Here is a 21,028-nt window from a genome sequence, read left to right as displayed (position 1 = left end):
TAGTCATCAATGTCCTTTCCTGGTAGGAAAATGGGGCATAACGTAGCCCTTTTATTTTTCTTACATTCTTCGTGTCAAATAACCTTGTAGAGATGAAAATGTTCTATCCGGTTACAATCATCCTGGGTGAATTTTCCAGTATTTGCAAACACGGAAGCCCCGTTCCATCATCGCGGACCCACAATCTTTTCCCAAGACAACTCCACATCGCCATATTAACATTTTAAATTCTAATAGCGGGACTCAAATTCTAACCCTTAGCAGTAATTCACAGGGAGCACCTAAAAGCCAAGGCACACTTGCGAGCCACGGCGACCCACGGAGAACACCAGAGAGGCCCGCCTCGCCCTAGTCAGCACTACACGTTCCCTCCGAGCGCAGATATCTTGCTCTTGATTGGTCGTCGTGCGTGTCTGTCACACGGAGAGGGTGGGGCCTGCCCCCAGCGCTAAAGGAGACGCCGCGGTTTTGACGTCATCTCGGGGCGACGAAACCCGCGAGGGCGGGGCGGGGGCGAGCCCTCTCGGCCGCGGTTCGGGGAGGCTGTGGAGGTGTCATGGCTGCTGCTGCGGAGCCTAGTTCCTCCAGCAGCAGCGAGAGGAGCCTGGAAGGAAGCTCCAGCCCCCTCCTCACCCGCGAGGTGCTCTGCGAACTCTTTCGTTCCCTGCACACCCTGACTGGACAGGTAAGTGGAAGTGCGGCGGGGGCGGGGGGCGGGGAGCATCCCGGTCCTCTCCCCTCCGTCCTCCTGGAGGCGGGGGTGTGTGCAGCCGGGATGCCGAGGCCGCGGCTGCCGAGGCCGGGAGGAGCCCGGGGCCCAGCTGCCTGGGCCCGCGAGAGGCCAGCTGCACACTCGATTGCCGAGCGTGAGTACCAGGTTCCAGAGAAAATCCGGGTCCTGGCGCCGAACGCTTGCAGAAAATCGATGCATCAGAGATGGTGAGGGTTAAGGAGGCCCCCGGCGCTTACGGTCCTTTTGCCTTCGGTGTATTTATTGCAGAAATTAATTGGTTAGTATGGCCTGAAACTTTTCCTAGCGCCATCTCCACTCTTTAGGGGGTGTTTAACTCTGTGTTTTGTTTCTCTTCTTATTATTTATGGCATCTATTACTCTTCAAAACGGGGCATGGGGGATGTTTAAGGATTTCTAAAATAAACCTTGTAATGTGCCTGAATTTTAGTGTAAATTGTTGGGTGAGTTATGTATGGCCAATTCTAACTTCATTACTACTGTTGTGTAGCTATTAGCTAATTGTTCTTGCAGAAATGTCATAGTAAAATTGGATTTTAAAAAGTAGGTTCCTTCACTTTACTAGATAAAATCATTCATGATATAATGCAGCTAATTTTTAATAAGGAGCAAAAGTATGTTTGCCTGTTTTTAAGAATATTTTCTGTCAACCACGTTTCCTAGTTTGGTCTAGTGCATGAAATGGAAACAATACACATTGTGTCAGGAGCAGTGGTACTCGTGACAAGAGGGAGTTACCCTGATCTGTGAGAATTCTTTTTAAAACCCTTAGATGGATGAAGAATCAGTCTTGTAAAAAGTTATTTTAATAAAAAATGTAAAAGCTTAGTACATTTATTTTGACTGGCAAACGACTTTGAGTTGTACATTGTTTGGTGTTGTGAGGCAGTTAGTAATGGTCTTCTAAAAATCAAAACTTTTAAACTCAATTGCTTAATAAGAATTTATCAATTTTTTTTCAAAGTCTTAAACACTTTCCTTATTAACATTTGAGTGGCAATATCCCAGATCTTTAAATAGTTCAAAGTCAGAGAACTTTTTGGGCATTGATTTGGAGCTTAATGACTTACTCATTCATATTCTAATGTCAAGATGAGAAAAAATATTCTTGTCTACTATGTTTAGAAGTTGCAAAAATAATTTACATCGATAATGGTTTGAACATCTAAAGTATTTTGCTTATTGAATTTTTCAAAATGACATAAATTTATTCCAAAGGTTCAAATGGAAAAATGATTAAATCTTAACTTATGGCATCTGCCAAAAAATATTTAGAGAAAATGAAGTTTTCATAACATAGTAAAGGAACCTCTATACAAATGTCAAATATAAGGTTTTAAAAAAATCAATTAAATGCTATTTTAGTAATATCAAATATTTTGAGATGTATGATTTAAGCCATACACACATATAAAGTTGCCCCTGGGGAGTGTGTCCTTTTGCAATAAAGTAAAATGATTTTTAAGATGTAAATTGCAATATGCCTAAGTTCATCCTAAGTATCATTGAATTATTAGTGCTTTTAAATAGAAAGCATAAAACTGAATTGTTAAAAAGTATTTTTCCTCCAAATGCAAAATATACTAATATTAACCTTTTTCTTTCCTCTCATTGGCCCATGTTATCAAGCTAAAGATTTGTTAGCTTAGGTTTTTTTAAATAGTAATGTTTCTACTGAGCATACATAATTAAATAATCTATGTTAATAGCATAGTAATAGAAAAATTTGAATGCCTTGTTACTGTTCCAAGAGTTATGGGTTAAAATGCATAGAATTTATATTGTTAATGAGGGATTTGCTGAATGAATAATTGGGTGTATTTGGGGGTCATTTTTAAATTAATTTATGACATTATGGTTTGATTTCCATAAGAGACCAAGTATCTTGAGTTGCCTTTGAAGACTTACATAATTCTGATGAATTGGCATGAGAATATGACCCAACCATTAAGATTTCTTTTCTACAGTTATTTTCTCTAGAGAATGTGATACTTTGCTCTGGCTTAAGGTTTGCCTGCTTTTTCCCCCACACCATCTAAAATTTGTCATAATCAACTGTAGATCTCTTAGAGGACTATAAGCACATGCTGATGGATTACTTTCATACACATTATTGAATGCAGTAATCTTACTAATTAATGTCAAATCTTAACTTAGTTATAAGCTTATCTTTGCCAGTATAGCCTATGTATAATTTCATATTTCTTTATGTCTGCCAAATATGGACTTCAGATGCTTCTGTCTCAGCAGTAAGTGTCTATATCCATTATAAAGTAGAGTACTTATTTTGGGAACCTGAGATTTCTTTGGTTCCATAGACAGTGACTCATGTTTTGGTTTTTTATTCTTAAAACTTATTAGATTTATATTTGAACTCGTGAAACTTGTATCTTTACTTTGTGAAAAATATGACTAATTTTCAATAAGTTATTCTTGCAAAATAAGATATAATTAACTTGCTTCCACTATGGAGTATGTCCTTATACGATGCTATGACACATGTCCTTAGAAAAGTTTATAGGGATTCCCTCATACTCAGTCAAGTGATTACAGATGAAAGTCTCTCCCTCTAAAGTTTGACTGATTTTGATATTAATTAAGTATCCAGGTTCTTGGTAGTTTTCTGGTTATAATTTTGTTCTAATGACTCACTAGCTGATGAGAAATTTTCATGTAATGAGACTTACAGTTTTTTAGAAAATCCTTAGGAAACACACTGGACATCCAGTTCTGGCAATTTGTTATGCTGCTGTGGAAAAGTACTTTTTTTCAGCTCAACAATTTCATAACTGATATTTTGTTTTTTATTTGAAGTAGTTACTGCCATCTATCCCTATGTGTGAATAATCTTGAATATTTTTTTAAATTGGTTAAATTTGAAAACAATAAAAGTGAGAAGCCTTGGAGATAATGACTATTTTAGGCATGTGTTTGTGTGATATGTAACAAAGAGAATGCACTTTCTGGAACTTCTGGAAAGCAGCTGTGCTTCCTCTGTGGAATGCTTAGTTGGAATTAGTAGGATTCCGACTAGGGCAGACCTATTTTGGGACACCTTCCAAAGGTATTTTAGATACCAAAGTATCAAAAGAGGTCCGTCTTTTTATCTTCCATGGGTGGCTTCTCCTCAAAGATAGCCCCATTATACAACCATAGGAACAGAATTAGAATAATAAGATTTTTATTCATTTTTTTCAAAGCTGTACCCTTTGATTTTTAAAATGGCAACTAGGTAAAGCATTTTATTATGTCATTGAAACTTAGTAACTTTGAGCAAAATAGGCATGTATTACTCCATAGAAATCTTATTTTTGTGATAATCCCAGATATACAGCTTAATCGTGTAATTTTTGTGATGTTGCTGGTTTGCTCCTTTGAAGCTTAACCTCAGAGATGATGTGGTGAAAATTACAATCGATTGGAACAGGCTCCAGAGCCTCTCAGCATCCCAGCCTGCATTGCTTCTCACTGCACTTGAACAACACGTTTTGTATTTACAGGTAAATTTCGTATTAGAAATGTTTACTGGGATAGTGAAATAGAAATTAATTACAGTTAAATAAGCTGCAGTATTTGTCAGTTCTACCTCAGCACTCTGCTAATAGTGTTATTAATAAAAGGTTACTTAAATCTATACTGAGTCTAAGTCTGTTCATTTCACTCTGGATAGTTATGAGAATATAGCCCAATAGGCCGATGTGGGTATGAAATTGAATAAATGCAATTCTATTCAATTCTAGGCTTTGCTGAAAATTCAATACAGTTCATCTCTGGTGGGTTATAATTAAGCAATAAGACACGGCAGGTGTGAGTCATGCTATGATAATGATTCCATGCCTTGGGTGAGTTTGGAGGCTCATGGAGTGCTTTCAGTGGTTCAAGAAGTGGCATTATCCCAGCATGACACATCCTGGAGTGTCTGTTGCAATTAAACAGTTTCAGCATAGTTTTTAAAAAGAAAGTCATTTCTGTGACATTAATGTTTCATCTTAGTGAGTAGCCAGCCACTGTTTCCTTTAATAATTTGAAATAATTTATCCTTGATATTAGAAGTCAATATTGAATTATTTATAATAGTATTGTTACATTTTTTAATATTTCAGTTTAAGAAATGAACAGTGTTATGACCTTGCTGGTTGTTGTTGAACATCTCTGCGAGTGTAATTGACGTGAGTTGCAGGTTTCCTCTAATCAAAGTGAAATGTGAAGCCTCAGGGATGAGCAGAGCTGCTTCTCCCTCGCGGTCACTGTCCTGTGTTGAAGATGTCATAAGGTTTCCGAGGAGAACTCGGCAGAGTAAACAATGGGACAAACAAAATTGTATGAAAAGATGCTCGGGATGTTGTTTAGGAATAATGTGTTAATTTTCAGCCCTGCATTCATTAAATAAGTTAACAGTTTGTTTAAAGGGCAGGTGATGAGCTGTAGAACTCAGTCGTGGGCCATATTGGGGTGGGGATGGCTAGGAAGACCAGAAGTAGGTGAATTTCCACTATGAAGAAGCATTTTTTTTTTTTTTAATCTACTCTAGTTAGAATGATCTGTTTCCATTTGGGGTCTTTGTAGCATGTTTTGTTTTGCTTGTTTTGTTCCTTTTTTTCTCCCATTGTTCATTTTCTTTATAAAATTTCCATTTCCTGACCTAATAAGATACCTTGCTATGTCAGAACAGGGCTGAAGGTTCACTTAGTGTGACACCTATATGCTTCATGGCCATGCTCTGCCATTCCTTTTGGCCAGCTGCACTTTGAAGTGGAGTCTCCAGACCCTGTGATAATGCAGAGCGTTGCTGAGTGAGAGACGCTGCTCTCCTGCTAAGGAGGGGGAACAGGAAGCCTAGGGCTCTGAGTGACGTGTTCATTAAGAGGCGCCCAGGCCAGAGACTAAAGGCTTTGGTTTGGCACAAAATAAAAGAGTGACAGGAAAATTTTCTCAAAGAACATTTAAATTTCCTCAGGTTTTGTTTTTCTTTTTTTAAAAAAATAATTTTTACAGCAAACGATAGGGCAACAGTAGTAGAAAACAGTAAACACGTGTGTGGTCAGACCTGCGTTTCCTTGTGTGCCAGCTCTTTGTATTTAATAACTGATAATATTCGCTTACTCAGCATCAGTTTATATAAATATATCACTAATTGAGTTAATTTGAACCTGAGCAGATGTCACTGTGTTCTTTTCAGCCTTTTTTAGCGAAACTTCAGTCTTTAATTAAAGAGAATTCAACTGCAGTTGAAGAGATAAGACAGACAGAAACGGAGACCAAGAGGGAAGTAAATGCTAAGCATCCCATTGGGGACCTACAAGATGAAGGAAAGCTCAAAGACTGTGATGTAGATGTGAAAAAGACACAAATCCATTTCGATCCAGAAGTAGTTCAAATAAAGGCTGGCAAAGCAGAAGTAAGTTTGGGTGGTGCAGGTTTAGGGGCAGGAGACATTACTTTTAAAAGTTCTGTTGTGTTTGATTGTTAAAATATTTGTTGTTTGTAGATTGACAGGCGAATATCTGCATTTATTGAAAGGAAACAAGCTGAAATCAATGAGAACAACGTCAGGGAATTTTGCAATGTTATTGATTGTAATCAAGGTAACCAGAAGTTTATTTTTATAAGACTTTAAATATTTTTTACAACTGCTGTAATATTTTATTTTAAAAATGAATAACATTAAGAACAAAATTCAGTTTTACAAGTCTTTAGTTGGTAATTAAGGCAATGGGAATTTTCTTCTATTTAGCAATGGGCTGTGTTGTCAAGCTGATTTTCATTTTGGTTAAACAAGAATCAAGTGAAGGCAAACTATAGAGACAAATGTTTCCCATAGGAAGGAGAAGGTGTAAGTGTGTTTAGGAAGTGAAGGTGGACACTGGATGGCAGGGTTGTGCAGACTCACTGTTAGGAAAGAACAAAGCAGTGTGACTTTCAGGTCTGTAAATGTACCAGTGACCTTAGTAAAGCTGACAGCATTCTTCAAGAGGGAGCAGTTTTCTCTTTACTCCTGAGTTTCATCATGGAGATAGCCTGCTTGCCATGAAGACTGTGGAGTTTAGGTTTTTTCCCTTTTTTATTGTGCTTACATTTGCTGTATTTCATCAGTCTCCTTTCCCTCTTCATTTGATGCTACGGTGAGTTTCAGGTCCTGCAGTGAGCCTGCAGAACACCTTAGACTGTGGAACACTGCCGTAGATCATATTCAGTTATCCTTGTAAGAACCAGTGCATGTAGTTCTTAGAGAACATTGTGGAGAAAGGTTCATAACTGGACTCGACATTTTTCTTATTGCCTTTCCTCTCTCTTGGCTGATGATTATAAGCATGGAATTGTCAGTTGAACCTGTAAGTGACTCATAAGCACATTGGTACAGGATGCTCTTAACATAGTAATGTAAGCTCACTTTGGGTTCTAAATTTCCCTTTTTCTACTGTGAACTTTTGTGGCTCTCAGGATTTAGCCTTTTAGGACAGGTGTGAGGGTGGCAGATCTCAGGTTCGACAGTCCAGTTGCATGCCCCTCAAGAGAAAGGTTTGTTGAGGGCTGGGTGCCTGTGCCACTAATGTTGCTCCTCTGTTCTTCCTGCTAACTCTATTATTATAAACCATCAGGGGATAGAAATTGACAAGAAGTGAAATGCTCAGCAGGATTCCTTGGCCCATTCAGTCCCTTGCTGGCTCAAAACAGTGCTAGCAAGAATTGCTGTGGAGAGTGACTAGCTCTCAGGCATTCACTGTCCCCACACCACGCTGCATTTCTCTGATGGTCTGTGCATTTGGAATAGAGCCCCGGAATGGATCATAACTTTTTTTTTAAACACCCTTAGACCAGTGAAAGGATAAAAAGAATAGAGAAGTGTAGGCCCCTTATATATTTTGAGGTGTTTCCAAGGTAAAGAAAATGAGTGTTTAGTACTTAAATGTGCAAGATTAAGTGGGTTTGCAATTTTATTTACAGTTTGACTTATCACAGATGTGTTAAACTTAGGCTTCAAAAATACGTTTTAATGTGTTAGTATATTTTTTAAAAACCTTTCAATTGGTCTAAGAAAAAAAATTTTAAAAATCAGATTTCATGGAATAACAAAAGACTTAACTCATTTTATACCCATTTTTTATAAAATGATGGGAATTTATCAGAAAATTTACTGCCAATTGTAGTTTTACTGTTACTTCAAGTATTAGCACATTTCTATATGTTACTGTGTTATATACTGTGTGTTTATATATTACAGTTGTGCTAATATTTACTAGTATATATCATTAACATATTTCTAACTTCTTTCCTTATAACTTATTTGTTGATACATCATTTGAAAGAAATTATAGTTTTCACCTTGATAAAAATATTGGGAAAATTTTCACAACCTATGTTTTTTAAAATTATAGTTTTTAAAAAATAGGATTGAGAAGAGTGATGCCTTTTTGATCCGGACTTTTTCAATGAACATTGAAAATCTAGGGACAGAGGGAAAGTGTATGCTGTACTTGAGGTTTCAATGTGCATTGCACTTGAGGCTTCAGGGTCTTTTTTTATCTGAAGTTCTGAGATTTAAAAAAAAGTATAAAATAGACAATCGGTCCATCCGTTAGATGCTCATTAATTTGGTAATAACAAAAATGCTTTTAGTTTTGAAAGATAATTTGGTAAATTGGCTTCTGTTTATATAATGGAGTTAAAATATGGTGCTCTAGAATATATGAATTATTTTCTCCAAAGGTCAGTGGTTCTTAGTAATAACTAATTTTTTAAAAAAATTATCAGAAGTTATGTCACTTAATGTTAAAGGTTTTTCTATATGTAAATCTGAACATTAGATAAAAAATATTACATGTGATTCAATTCAGAGAGTAAAGACCACCATAATTACATAGTAATGTAATTATTATTGCTTTTATTTTTAATTCTCCTATGAGTAAAATATGAATTAATAGTTTATCATAATCTCATACATTTGTAATTAAGACTGTATTTGATCTAAATTTATCTAAATTCTCCCTAGAAAATAGTTGTGCCAGAACTGATGCCATCTTTACTCCTTACCCTGGATTTAAAAGTCATGTGAAGGGTAAGTAGCCACCATACAATGTCTGTCCCTGGCAGATGTCTGTTGTAGCCTCATAACAGTATGGAATAGAAATGCTTCTCATCTAACCTTAATTCTGAAACAAAACATTGCCTTTCTTCCTTTTTGAGCTTTTGGTTAGGTGATCATTATGGAAAAAAATATACTGTTAGGGAGAGAGAATTTCTGTTTTTGAAACATAAATTCACATAAGCTTAAAGTTTCTTAACTTAGTTTCTAGAGTTGTGAATACATATGGGCCACAGACTAGACCCGAAGGAATTCCAGGGTCAGGTCACAAACCTACCGGCATGCTTCGAGATTGTGGAAATCAGGCCGTGGAAGAACGACTCCAGAACATCGAGGCTCACCTGCGATTGCAGACGGGTAAGGAGAGAGTTAGGGGATGTTCTGTATGTGCCTTTGCAAGTCTTAAGAAGTTAGATTCCTGTGGCTTCCGGATTCTCCTTGAACATCCATTGTACAGCCCTCATTCTAGGAGCAGGAAACAGTTGCTGAAGTTCTCGGTGGTTAGCTGCTTCTCCTTAATACGTCTTGCCACTTTCTAATTGGGAAACAAATTCTAAATAGATTCTGTTAGCCTCGGTTTATTGAAGTTACAACAGAAAATCAATGTAAGGTGTTGCTATGGCTAATTTCAGAACTTGTATGACTACCTCTAATTGTTGTTAGCCCCTCTGTCAGCTACAAAATGTAGATAAATGTGGTCCTGGTCCTCAGTGCACTCCTGATGATTAACATACAAATGAGTAAGTCCCATGGGGAAATGACCCCGTATTTATTGAACAGACAGAACAGCCTGTCTGTGGAAGTGTCACGCCTGTGCCAGCCTAGCACTTCACGTTACCCTGCGGAGGTAGGTGCTGTTACTGTTGGGAAGGGGGTAACACTGACGTCCAGAGCGCTCAAGCAGCTTGCCCAGGAGGTTAGAGCAGTGACGGCTGGAACACACACACACACACACACACACACACACACACACACACACACACACACAGTCCCCCTGTTCAGTCACCGTGGGCTTGACTCTCCTTCTGAACGCCCCTTCCACTCCCTCTCACAGCGGCTGCCATCGAGGAAGCTGCTGTCATCTCTGTTTGTCCCTAAACCTCCTCCTCTAGGTCATTTTTCACCCTGTGACCAAGTTGTAGATTTTCAGGCTCATATCTGCTCTTGTTTCTCCCCAGCTAGAACTTCTTGACTAGTTCTCTGTAGCTCTCAAACACATAACCACCTCCGCACTTAGCAGGGAGACTGTGGTCTGGACCAGGCAGGTCGCGGTGGCGGTGCCTGCAGGAGTAGAGAGGTTCTGAGTCCAGTAACGACCCGGATGTCCAAGGATCTTTACTACGCCGTGCCCGCCTCCCACAGAACTTGAGTGGAGAGTTGTGAGAAAGCCCGTGGAACCGGTTTTCTAGGTCAGAGGAGAGACACCCACGCTAGGAGAAGGTGAAGGAAATGATGGGGAAGCGCAGCCATCAAGCGGGACTGTCGTCCTGTCTCTGCAGTATTTGTCCTTCTAAGTGGCTGCCACCCTGTTAGAAACACTGCTGTCTACACAGAAGCTGTTCGGTGTCCCCTAAGATGAAGTTTGTAGAAATCTTGTAGCAATGTGGGACGCACAAGCAGTATTTAGAAAGCAGAAGTCTGTAATTTGTCTCAGAATTCAAAGTGAAACTGGAACTAAGACTGAAACCATGAGTTAAGGGTTTCACTTGATTTTGCTTTCATCTGTTTTTTTCTTAAGTTTAAGTGGTTTTCATTCTTATGTCTTTGCATGGTATTTTAAGAATAAAAATGGTAAAACAGAATTATTAAGATTTTAGCATTTTCCCCCATGAATTTAGGTGGTCCGGTACCAAGAGACATTTATCAGAGAATTAAAAAGCTTGAAGATAAAATCCTTGAATTGGAGGGCATCTCTCCTGAATACTTTCAATCTGTAGTAAGTATTAATGTCTTTTAAGAACAAAGTGTTATTTTAGTTTGGGGTTTTTCGTTATGTGGTAGTACACTCATTGATCCACGTGTGAAACACTGTTCTCAAGTAAGAGATAGAGGAACTCAGGCCTGTGGAGGTGATTATCTGCTTTCACTATCCCGATTCGGAGGATTTTTAAGTGTAGGAGCTCTTGTCAGCCTCGTCTCTGGAAATTGTGTCCAACCATCTTCGTGTCATAATCACTCAGCCCGTGGTGGTCCAGCCTGCGACTCCCCGTGCAGCCTTGGGAAGCAGCAGACCCTCCCTTTTAGAGCTCGGACTCGGCTCATAAGTAGATATATTTCTCACAGTTAAACAGACCCGCACCTCACACTCTCACCCGTTGTCTTTACCCATATCTGTGTAATTCCTCCATTCCCATATTCACTCAGTCATCCCTTTTTTAAATTTGTATTCCTTGTGGGTTTCACATCATGCATTCTGACCCCACTTATCTCCTCTTCCCCTCGCATCTGCCCTCTGCCCTTACAACCTCCCCCAAACGAAGCCAAATTCAAAACAAAACAAAACAAACAAAAAAACAGAAAAACCAAACAAAAGGAGAAGAATGTTGTCGTGGCAGCTGTGGTGTGGCCCCCGGGTCACCCAGTTTACCCTTTAGTCCATCCATCTTTACTTGCAAATGTTCATTGCCTGAGTCATTGATCCTGCTGGAGGCCTCTGGCTTCTGCTCTGCCACTGATACTGGGCCCTCACTGGGCCTCCTCTTGGACATCCTGTTGTCCTGTGTTGTGGAGATCCTGTAGGTTTGGAGGTTCATTCTTAACCCCCTTTCTCAAGGACATTTGAGAAACTCTTCTTTCAGACAGCCCTGAGCTCACTCTGCTTCCCACTGTCTTCTGAGGAGGTGCTTTGTTTTCTCATGCTTGTTTGCACTGTGTGTGTTTGAGTTTTGAGACAGGTTCTTACTCTAGAGCCCATAGCTTAGGCAGGCCTTGAACTCCCAATCCTCCGGTGTTAGCCTCCTTCCACAGTTTACAACTAAATTATCAGCCGTGCCCTATCCATTTCTCTACTCATGCACTTGATGTCTGATCCATTCTGTGTGTCCTAAGGTGAACCTTGCTTGAAAGGTTCAAAAGAGAGCAAGAAACAGATGTGGACCTCGGCGTGGTAGCGCACGCCTTTAATCCCAGCACTCAGGAGGCAGAGGCAGGAGGACCTCTTAAGTTTGAGGCCAGCCTGGTCTACAGAGTGAGTTCCAGGACACAGAAACTCTGTCTCAAAAAGCAAGTTAAAAAAAAAAGAAGCATGTGGAAACATAAGCAATAACTTCTTTAGTATGAGCAAAGCACTGTGAGAATATACTAGTAAACTATGTTATGTGTTTACTGTTTTCAAGTACCATAATTTAAAGTTAGTCTTTAGAAGGACTCACAAAGATCCTATCTTTTAAATACACTAGTAAGCTACAGTCTTAAAAGCTTTAAGTTTTGACCCAGAGGTGGTGACACTCGCCTTTAATCCCAGCACTTGGGAGGCAGAGCCAGGCAGATCTCTGTGAGTTCAAGGCCAGCCTGGTCTACAGAATGAGATCCAGGACAGGCACCAAAACTACACAGAGAAACCCTGTCTCAAAAACAAAACAAAAAAACCTTTAAATTACAACTGAGCAGGGTAGCACACACCTTTAATCCCAGCACTTGGGAGGCAGAGACAGATGGATCTCTGAGTTCAAGGCCAGCCTGGTCTGCAAAGTGAAGTTTCAGGATAACCAGGACTGTCACACAGAGAAACCCTGTCTCAAAAAACCAAAACCAAAACAAAACAAAAAAACTTTTAAATTACTGTGTTAAAACATATCCATGTTGAAGGGTCAGTTTTTTAGAACATTTACATTAAAAGATGCAGCACATGTTGATGCTTCTCATAGTTTTCTGCTTTTTGTAATAGTTTACCTGGGAGTTTGTTTTTCAACAAATGGAAAGAACTTTAGTTCTTTTGTTCTGTGAATCAAATATAATTTTCCTTTTTCTGTTAATGTTCACCTTTTCATATGCTGTACTCTCACGTTACCCATGAAAATCAGCCTTGATCTGGCTTTTATAAGCTTCTCCATGTGTAGAGTTCATCTATATGCGAATCTATATAAAAAACATTTCAATTAAAATCTTTTTATAGTTCAGAAATTCAGTTTCCAACAAGCGATCACTCCTTAAGACATAAGGACTCATTGTTTTCTTATGCCCTAACCAGAAAGGCTGGAGTATAGTCCACATAGTCTTTCAGTTCACTTGGAGATAATTTGCAACATTATACCATTACTCTGTAGCGAGAGTAAGGCATACAGACTTCTTAGTTCCTGTCAGTGGGAAGATAACCCTTGAGTTGACTGGTGGGTAGCTCCTAGAGAGGACTTGCCCTGTTATGGATTGCCAGTCTAAAATCTTTCCATTTGGCTTTGGCCACATCTGTTCAGAGGACAGAGTTAGTCTGGATGTCTAAACCTTTCCAGTTCTGTGCTGTTAACCTGCATGTCATGGCTAGTGCTAATCCATAGGGTGTCTTCCATCCAAAGATGTAATTTTAAAGATCTAGAAATCGTTTTTTCACAAAGCACCACTTTATCCCAACTTGCCATCATCCCTCCTTTTCTGAATGCCTAACTCACTCCAGCTCATCTCCATCTGTATTTCTAATTCTTCTTTCCAGTGCAGCTGTGGAGTTAGTAAGCCGCATGCCTGGGAGTATTGCAGAGTTCTCACTCACTGTGTTTCAACCAGCTTTTCAGCACAGATTGTCTCAGCTATTTCAAGTGTAGATCATAAAATTCAGAAAACAATTTGCTGTTTCTGTCTTCATACCTTTCTCTACTTTCAAATTCACAATCTCCTAAAGAGCATCACCCCTCCAGATTTTCTCATTTCTATCAATGACAGAATCATTTTACTAACCAGAAACTGGACTTCTCCTACATCCAGTCTCCAAGTTGTTTCTCTTAACTGTTTGCTTCCCATCCTGTCCCCATCTCGGGATGTTACTTCACACCTAAACTCATAGAGCAATGTCTCTTCAGCCTTAGTTGATCTATTGCTAAAATAGTATAAAGCTTTCCAAATACTGTTTTTACGAGTCACTTCCCTGCTAAATGCTTTCAGTAAATCCCTGCTTGGAAAAGATAAAAAGCCTCTGGATAGAGCATTGAAGTTTCTCTACAATTTGGTGGGTGGCTTCTTCTGCTGCTTCTTTCCTCCTCCTCCTCCTCCTCCTCTTCCTCCTCCTCCTCCTCCTCCTTCTCCTCCTTCTTCTTGTTCTTCTTAATTTTTTATTTTTTTAAATTTATTGAATCTTTGGGAGAAAGCCACTCCCACATTGGCTCCATAACACATGGTTCCCTGACTGACTCTTGCTGTAGCAGCCAAGGGGTTGCATCATGATCTCCTTGCACAGCTGAGACTCCTCAGGCTAAGGAATGCCTTCCTTGGGGAACAAGGCAGCAGAACATGGGTTGTTTTTGTTTTTGTTTTTAATGTATATGAGCGCTCTATTTGCATGTTTGCCTGCACTCCAGAAGTGGGCATCAGATCTTATTGTAGATGGTTGGGAGCCACCATGTGGGTGCTGGGAATTGAACTCAGGACCTCTGGAAGAGCAGCCAGTGCCTTTAACTGCTGAGTCTCCATTGGCTTCTGCTTCTTAAACAGAGCATTTGATATTATGTAGAACACAGAATAAGGATGTGAGGGGCTTGTTGTTTCATTAAGTTAATACTAAGAGTCTGTAAACTAGAAAGAGCACCTTTTCCCACAGCTACTCAAACTCGTGAGCAGCTGGTAATTACTGGGAAGTAGGTATTTGCCAGAGAGGAGCTTGCTGTTCCACTGGTATATACCACAGTGGAACAGAACCCAACCCTGTGGAGGTGACTTCATGGACAGTGCTTGGCAAGTTTGGAGTTTGGCTTGGGGCTCCCAGATGCTATCATTTATTGCAGTCTTCTATAAGGAAGTAATGCTGATATTTTTCTAAACATTGATTATTTTGTTCCTTTTAAACTAGAACTTCTCTGGAAAAAGAAGAAAAGTCCAACCCCCTCAAGTAAGTTCTTTTGTCTTCCTTTGGACTTCCAAAATAGATTGATGAGCTTTCTGATTAATAGTAGTGCCCACTCTGGCTGCATTTAGGTCATGCCCTAGCAGACTTTAGGTGAATTGGGGAAGTAGTTTTACTTTTAAGAGCATAGAATGATTCCAACAGGCCAACTAAACATAAAAATCTTTACCTTATTTTTAATAGAATAACATTTAGGTTAGGAAACACTTAAATGTCCTAATAACTTCAGTGTTCTCCCCTTTCCCTATTATGGACACCACTAATTAGCATTATCTAAATAAAAAAGAGGGTGACTTCATGACTGGAGAGATGTCTTGGTGGGCAAAGTACTTACAGCACATTCAAGAGGACCTGAGATCCGACCCAAGCACCTGCATCCAAAGCAGGGTGTAGTGGTGGAGGCCTGTTTCCTCAACACTGGGAGGTAGCAAGTCTTCAGTGTTTGGTTTTTGCTATCGATTATGAGGATCCACAGGACTTCTGTTTTGTTTTTACAAAAGCTTTTACTAGCCTTTCAAAGCACGAAAACTCCATGAGAGCTTTGTCATTAGGAAAGAGAAGCAGGTTAGCATGGCTCTGTGTTTATATATGCATTTGTTCTGTGTTGTTGGGATGGGATCCAGGGCCTCACATGTGCCAGGCAGATGCCCTGCACTGAGCCGTAAGGTTGCAGCCCAGAAGAACTCGCAGCCTTGTTAGTGTATGCCTTTAAATTCTGGCACATTCACCACCCACAGCTGTCAGTCTTAAACATACACTGCTGTGCTGCCGCATGGTTAGGTTCACTTAGCACCTTATCTGCAGTGAGAAACTTCAGTCTCCTTCGGCAATCTGTGTTCGTCTTATTTCCAGCAGAACTATTCCCTGGCTGAACTGGATGAGAAAATTAGTGCCCTCAAACGATCCCTGCTCAGAAAATCAAGAGAAGCAGAATCCATGGCAACTCACCACCTTCCGTGAGAACCGCCTCGTCACAATGCTTTCCTTTAAGATGCATGTGCGTGTAACCTACATATGTTTAACTGTTTGCAGCATATTTATCAATGTAAACTTTTCTGTGAAGTCAAGGTTTATTTTCACATGAGTCTGGCTTGCAGCACACAACCAAGTATTCCAGTGTTTGGAAATGATGTAAACCCTGAAAATAGCACTGTTGGAATTTATTTCCTTCTGTTTTAAAGGAGGCATTTTGGATATTGAAAAACTTAATTTGAAATAACTTCTTTTGGTGATCTACCAGAGATTATTATTTTGATAGTGATATTTAAAAGGACTTTATATTTGTAACATTGAATAACCAGTTTCGTAGTTTATATTAGTATTTTGTACATAGTGGGCAGTTATCAAAAATTTATTGACAAAAAAACTGACAAATGCATGTATATAAACTTTTTTCCCATATGTCTTTCTTACTGTAAATAAACAATTGATCAACTTTATCACTCTGCTGGCTGTGTGGCCTTGAGCAAGTTAATCTCTTTGTGCCCTGATTTGCTGCTCTAAAGGGAAATGACAGGAGAGCCTCCTTCATTGATGGCTGTGAAGAACAGTGAGCAAAATCCTGCTGGTCTGTCCTGAAGGAGTGACGTAGTACACATTAGCATTTAATGTGCGTCCGTCTTTGGACAGCAATAAAGCCATCACAGAGAAGTTTTATCACCACAGCTGGAGACAGCATGTAAAAGATGCAGCTGCAGTTACGTCCAGTAAATACACAGTAGCTGTTTGAGGATTGTTTGGAGGCAGGAATCAGAACTGCCCCTCGGGCCACTTGTAAATGAGGAGAGGTTAGAAGAGAATCAGGAACCTGGAGCTTGACTGGAGGAAGCGTCACCAGCCGTTGGTCTGGCTCACTGGCCTGGCTGTGCTGTCGCCAGCTCACTCTGTCTCCTGCTCTCCCTCTCTGCCCGCCCTTTACTGCGTGTATCACTTACGCAGTTATAAAAGCCGCTACACTTTGGCTTTACCGTGTGAACTGATAACAATAGTTCTGTCTTTATACCCTCAATTTATATTTTGGTTGTGAGCCTAGCCTGTAACGGCTGAGCCATCTCTATAGCCCAGCTTAACTTGTAATCGTCTTTGATTGGCTTTAGTATAGTGTCATCCCAACTCTTAGAACCTCACCTCCAAGAACCACTACTTACTGTTGCGTCTGGAACCTGCTGAGAAAGCCAAAACTAAGGGCCGTGCCGATGGCAGCTAGCGTGGGGAATTCGCCCAGAGGAAGGTCTGGCGATAACTATTCTAGAGCTAGTAGGCTTTCAGCCTTTTGTCCGTTCTTGGGTGCATCACTCACTGAAAAGTGATACCAGGAGTTAGGGAGGCTTATTGCTCCCTTAATCCAAGCTACCCGATGACCATTCCTTTCGGGTTTTTGTTACTTGACAGAGTTTCTCACCCCAACTGTTTCCTCCTAATGGTGGTGTCCTTAAATAGGTGTGGAACGTGGTTAGAAAAAGACTTCTGGGGACAGCAGCAAACCTCCTCCTCAGTCCATCCCAGGTTACACTCTATCAAGTGTTTCCTAAGGGCTTGGCCTTCCCTCACTCCTGGCTGCAGCTGGATATTTACAAACCAGAGTGTCTTGGACCTTGAGACACTCAGGTTTTGAGAAACACCCATGTAGGAAGCCTGCCTCTCCTGCTTCCTTGAAGTAGATCCCGCACCAGACATGCGCTCTGTGGGTGCTTCCAAGTTATGACTAGGAACACTTGGTCTCCACGGTTCAAACTCTGTTTTGTTTTGTTTTAATGTGGGTCACTGTATACCACAGAATAAGGATGTCTGGTTTGATAAGATCTCCAAGCACAAAAATTGCTACACGTGGACCAGGCCTTTAGGGAATGAATGAAGGTTATTGCCACAAAGAAAATGGGCTGGGACCTTTGGCCTTTGTAAAATTTTCAATTTACTGAGAAAAAATTTTCAGTGATATTAACTGAAAATGTTGTATGATAGAGAGACGGCATCTCAGTCCATCGAATAAGATGTTTAGGGGTTACAGATATAAAAATTGATATTTGGGGCCTGGAGAGATGGCTCGGTGGTTAAGAGCTCTTGCTCTGACAGAGGATGGAGTTTGATTCCCAGCAACCACATGGTGGTTCACAGCTATATGTAGTGGCAGTTCCAGGCCATCGGATGCTCTCTTCAGAACTCTCCAGGCACCAGGCATACATGTGGTACACACACACATACTTCCAGCCAAACACACCTAAAACTCATACACATAAAAATAAATCTAAAATTTTGTTTAAAAAAACTGATATTTTATGACTTTAAGTTGGATATCCTTAAAAAGACAAAATTTATTCCAATATTGGTTCTTTGGACTCTTGTGAGATCTATATTGAAAACTTAATGATTTAATTTTTTCATACATCTTTTTGAAACATTTGGATGTTTTCTTTTACCCCAGGAATTAATCAATAGTTATTCTTAACTATGCTAAGACTAACAGTGAAATTAAAGGATAATGCAACAACACAGTGGATGGTGGCCGTTGGAATAGCTTCCACGTTCACATAGCCCAAAGAACATTGTTGTTCAGGAAAGACTGAGTCTGGATAGACCATCTGCCTCCTCCCCATACACCCAGCCCCTGAGCTTTCGGGGAATACATTTAAGGTGTTTGTTTTAAGAATAATAAGTTCTAAAAGGAAACAGGACTTTCGTGACTGAAAGAAATCAGGTCAATTCAAAGGGGGCTCTAAAGATGGTCTTTCTCCAGACTCAGTTTCTTTTTTTGTTTTGTTTTGATTTGTTTTGTTTTCGAGGACAGGGTTTCTCTGTGTAGTTTTGGTGCCTGTCCTGGATCTCGCATTGTAGACCAGGCTGGCCTCGAACTCAACAGAGATCCACTTGGCTCTGCCTTCCGAGTGCTGGGATTAAAGGTGTGTGCCACCACCGCCTGGCCAGACTCAGTTTCTTGACATGGATTTGTCTTACCTCTACTAATGGCACACGATTGGCAGGTAGGTATAGCCAACCGTCATTGCTCTTGTCAAGGATGGATACTTTCAAAACCAAGAAAATAAGAAAAATTGCGCTTACTATGGCTGAACTTTTACTAACATTTCTAATAAAGATTTTAAAACTCTTAATGCTTCTATAAGTTATTCAGAAAATGGCTTTAAATACATCTACTTTTTTAAATCTTAAGAATTCATTAGAACTAGATGGTAAATGATGTTTATTTTTTTCTGATATGTTGACAGCTAAATATATTTTTAAAATCTGAAGATTTCTGTAAAATTCATATGCTTAACATTAAATTTTTAAGTAGTTCCAAAGTAAAAATTATGCCTATGTATATAAGCAAATAACTTTCAAAGATTTTTTTTTAAAGAAATGATTCCAAGAAACTTAAATATGTATGAAATTGCTTCCCTTAACACTCTTCCTCCAGGAAGCTTTATTTGGGAGGAATGAATTTAAAAAAAAAAATTCTCAGATTGCAAAATGTGTACACGTACATGCTTCTTTTAAAGAAAGCGTCTGGCAAACAACTTTCTGTGTGTAAAAAGGACTGTATTCAGCCCTAAAAGGAAAAGAGCAGTCAGCGGATGAAGAAACATATTTCTAAAAGAAGTAACTCTAAGAGACCTCACACAATACAGTTCTAACTACGTGACAGTCTGGGCATGGGCACAGTTACGGAGGAGGCCAAAGGTCAGTGGTCGGCATGCGGGGAGCCGAAGAATCCGGAGTGCGTAGGCAGAGCAGAAGGGTTTAGGCCATCGGAAAGACTAAGACGCTAAAGGGACAGAAGACATCAGTGTACTCTTTCTGAACCCACAGAATGTGCAACAAGAGTGAGCCCTACTGTGAGCTAGCTCTGCCTTCTTGGTGATAGTGACATGTCCATGGAAGTATCAGCCATGTCCTGTGGGCCACCCGGAGGAGCAGGTGAGCAGTGGAGGAGGCCATGCAGGTTCTAGTATCAGATTCTAAATTTTGCTATAAATCTAAACCTTACAAAAATAAGGTCATATGTAAATAGGGGCACTTAAAAAATAACCCATCCATCTTTATAGGACAGAATGCTTCAAATGTCCATAAACTTAAGCTTTTGGTAAGCAGGTCTAGGGTTAATGGCCTTTCCAGGATGGCCTGTGTGCTGCTACCAGTCTCTAAGAAATAGTTTTTTCCAAGCTATCTGGAATTGGGAACCTGAATATTGGTAGAATTTTCTCTGCCAAACAAAGGAAAATGAAGTTAATTTTTTTTTGCCATTCTAGAATTGTTAAATTAGAGGTCTGTTAAAATAGTAAATATTTCAGATATACAGGAAAGCACAAAGGTTTAGATCAGACAAGACATCTTAAACCACCCAGATTTAATAGATACTGCATTTAATAGTCAGATGCATTTGCATTGGGCCAGCCAAGGCTACATGAGATTTCATCTTTAAAAAAAAAAAAATGGCAAAAGATCTAGGCCAAATATAAGCAGCCCAGGGCCTCATACAAGCTATGCAAGCATTTTATATGGTGCCTCGTGCTCTGTTTCCGGTTTGTGTGTGCGTGGAGTCTAGAGTGGGTAGCTTTTCAAGCACTTAGCTTCCAATCTTGGAGAACAAGCCACCCCAGAGATTCATTAGAATGTGATTTTAAAACAGATGTAGATTAACAAGTTACTTGTTACAGATGAAAAAGGACCCACAAACGGCAGGCAGAAAAGTAAAGACCGGCCTAAAATGTGTGTTCACCTTAACTGACAGCTGTTTCCTACATGTTCCCCTTGATTCCAGTGTGTAGACCGTAATAGCTTGGGAATTGTACTTTGAAAGTCACCACGCTGCTGAAGAAAAACTCCAGGCTTCACACAGCAGCCAATTAAATAGCAGCTATTCCCCACTGATTTTTCCCTTCTCAGAGCCCTAATCTTATTTTCAGTAGAAAGATGAGCAGCAGAGGAACTATCATGGCAACTAATAAGTCTGTAAGGAAAAAAAAAAAGAAAAAAAATGCTTGAAAGGTCCCAGTCTCTGACCATGGTTTACATCTACAAAGAAAAATCTGGAAAGGAGGAATTAAAAGTGAGGCATGAATGTGGTGCACAGACATACATGTAGGGAAAGCACTCACACACGTGAATTTTTTTTTTTTAAGAAAAGCAATTCTGATTATGGCCTCTTCCTCAG

At 39.8% G+C, this 21,028-nt stretch overlaps 1 protein-coding gene across 2 annotated transcripts; it reads left to right on the top strand.

The window, feature by feature from the left end:
• Nucleotides 1-491: 491 nt before the first annotated feature.
• On the top strand, nt 492-16,319 carry LOC114693385 (MAP3K12 binding inhibitory protein 1). Of its 2 annotated transcripts, none has more exons than XM_028869745.2 (9): nt 492-685; nt 4,132-4,251; nt 5,931-6,149; nt 6,240-6,336; nt 8,742-8,807; nt 9,039-9,191; nt 10,673-10,770; nt 14,827-14,865; nt 15,736-16,319. In XM_028869745.2, the coding sequence occupies exons 1-9, from the start codon at nt 557-559 to the stop codon at nt 15,838-15,840; spliced, it is 1,026 nt and encodes a 341-aa protein (XP_028725578.1). In that variant the 5' UTR covers nt 492-556; the 3' UTR covers nt 15,841-16,319. The 2 variants fall into 2 exon arrangements, with proteins under 2 accessions (XP_028725578.1, XP_028725577.1); XM_028869744.2 differs by having other exon boundaries at nt 15,733-16,319.
• The last annotated feature ends 4,709 nt before the right edge of the window (nt 16,320-21,028 follow it).

Source organism: Peromyscus leucopus, chromosome 14 (assembly GCF_004664715.2).
Source record: "Peromyscus leucopus breed LL Stock chromosome 14, UCI_PerLeu_2.1, whole genome shotgun sequence".
Taxonomy (NCBI): domain Eukaryota; kingdom Metazoa; phylum Chordata; class Mammalia; order Rodentia; family Cricetidae; genus Peromyscus; species Peromyscus leucopus.
The sequence above is the reverse complement of the archived record's forward strand: the minus strand, read 5'-3'. Positions and strand labels throughout refer to the sequence as shown.

Coding starts and splice junctions, on each gene's coding strand:
- LOC114693385 (XM_028869744.2), top strand. CDS start 557: ATGGCTGCTGCTGCGGAGCCTAGTTCCTCCAGCAGCAGCGAGAGGAGC. Junction 686..4,131: donor TGCACACCCTGACTGGACAG/GTAAGTGGAAGT, acceptor GCTCCTTTGAAG/CTTAACCTCAGAGATGATGT. Junction 6,337..8,741: donor TGTTATTGATTGTAATCAAG/GTAACCAGAAGT, acceptor AATTCTCCCTAG/AAAATAGTTGTGCCAGAACT.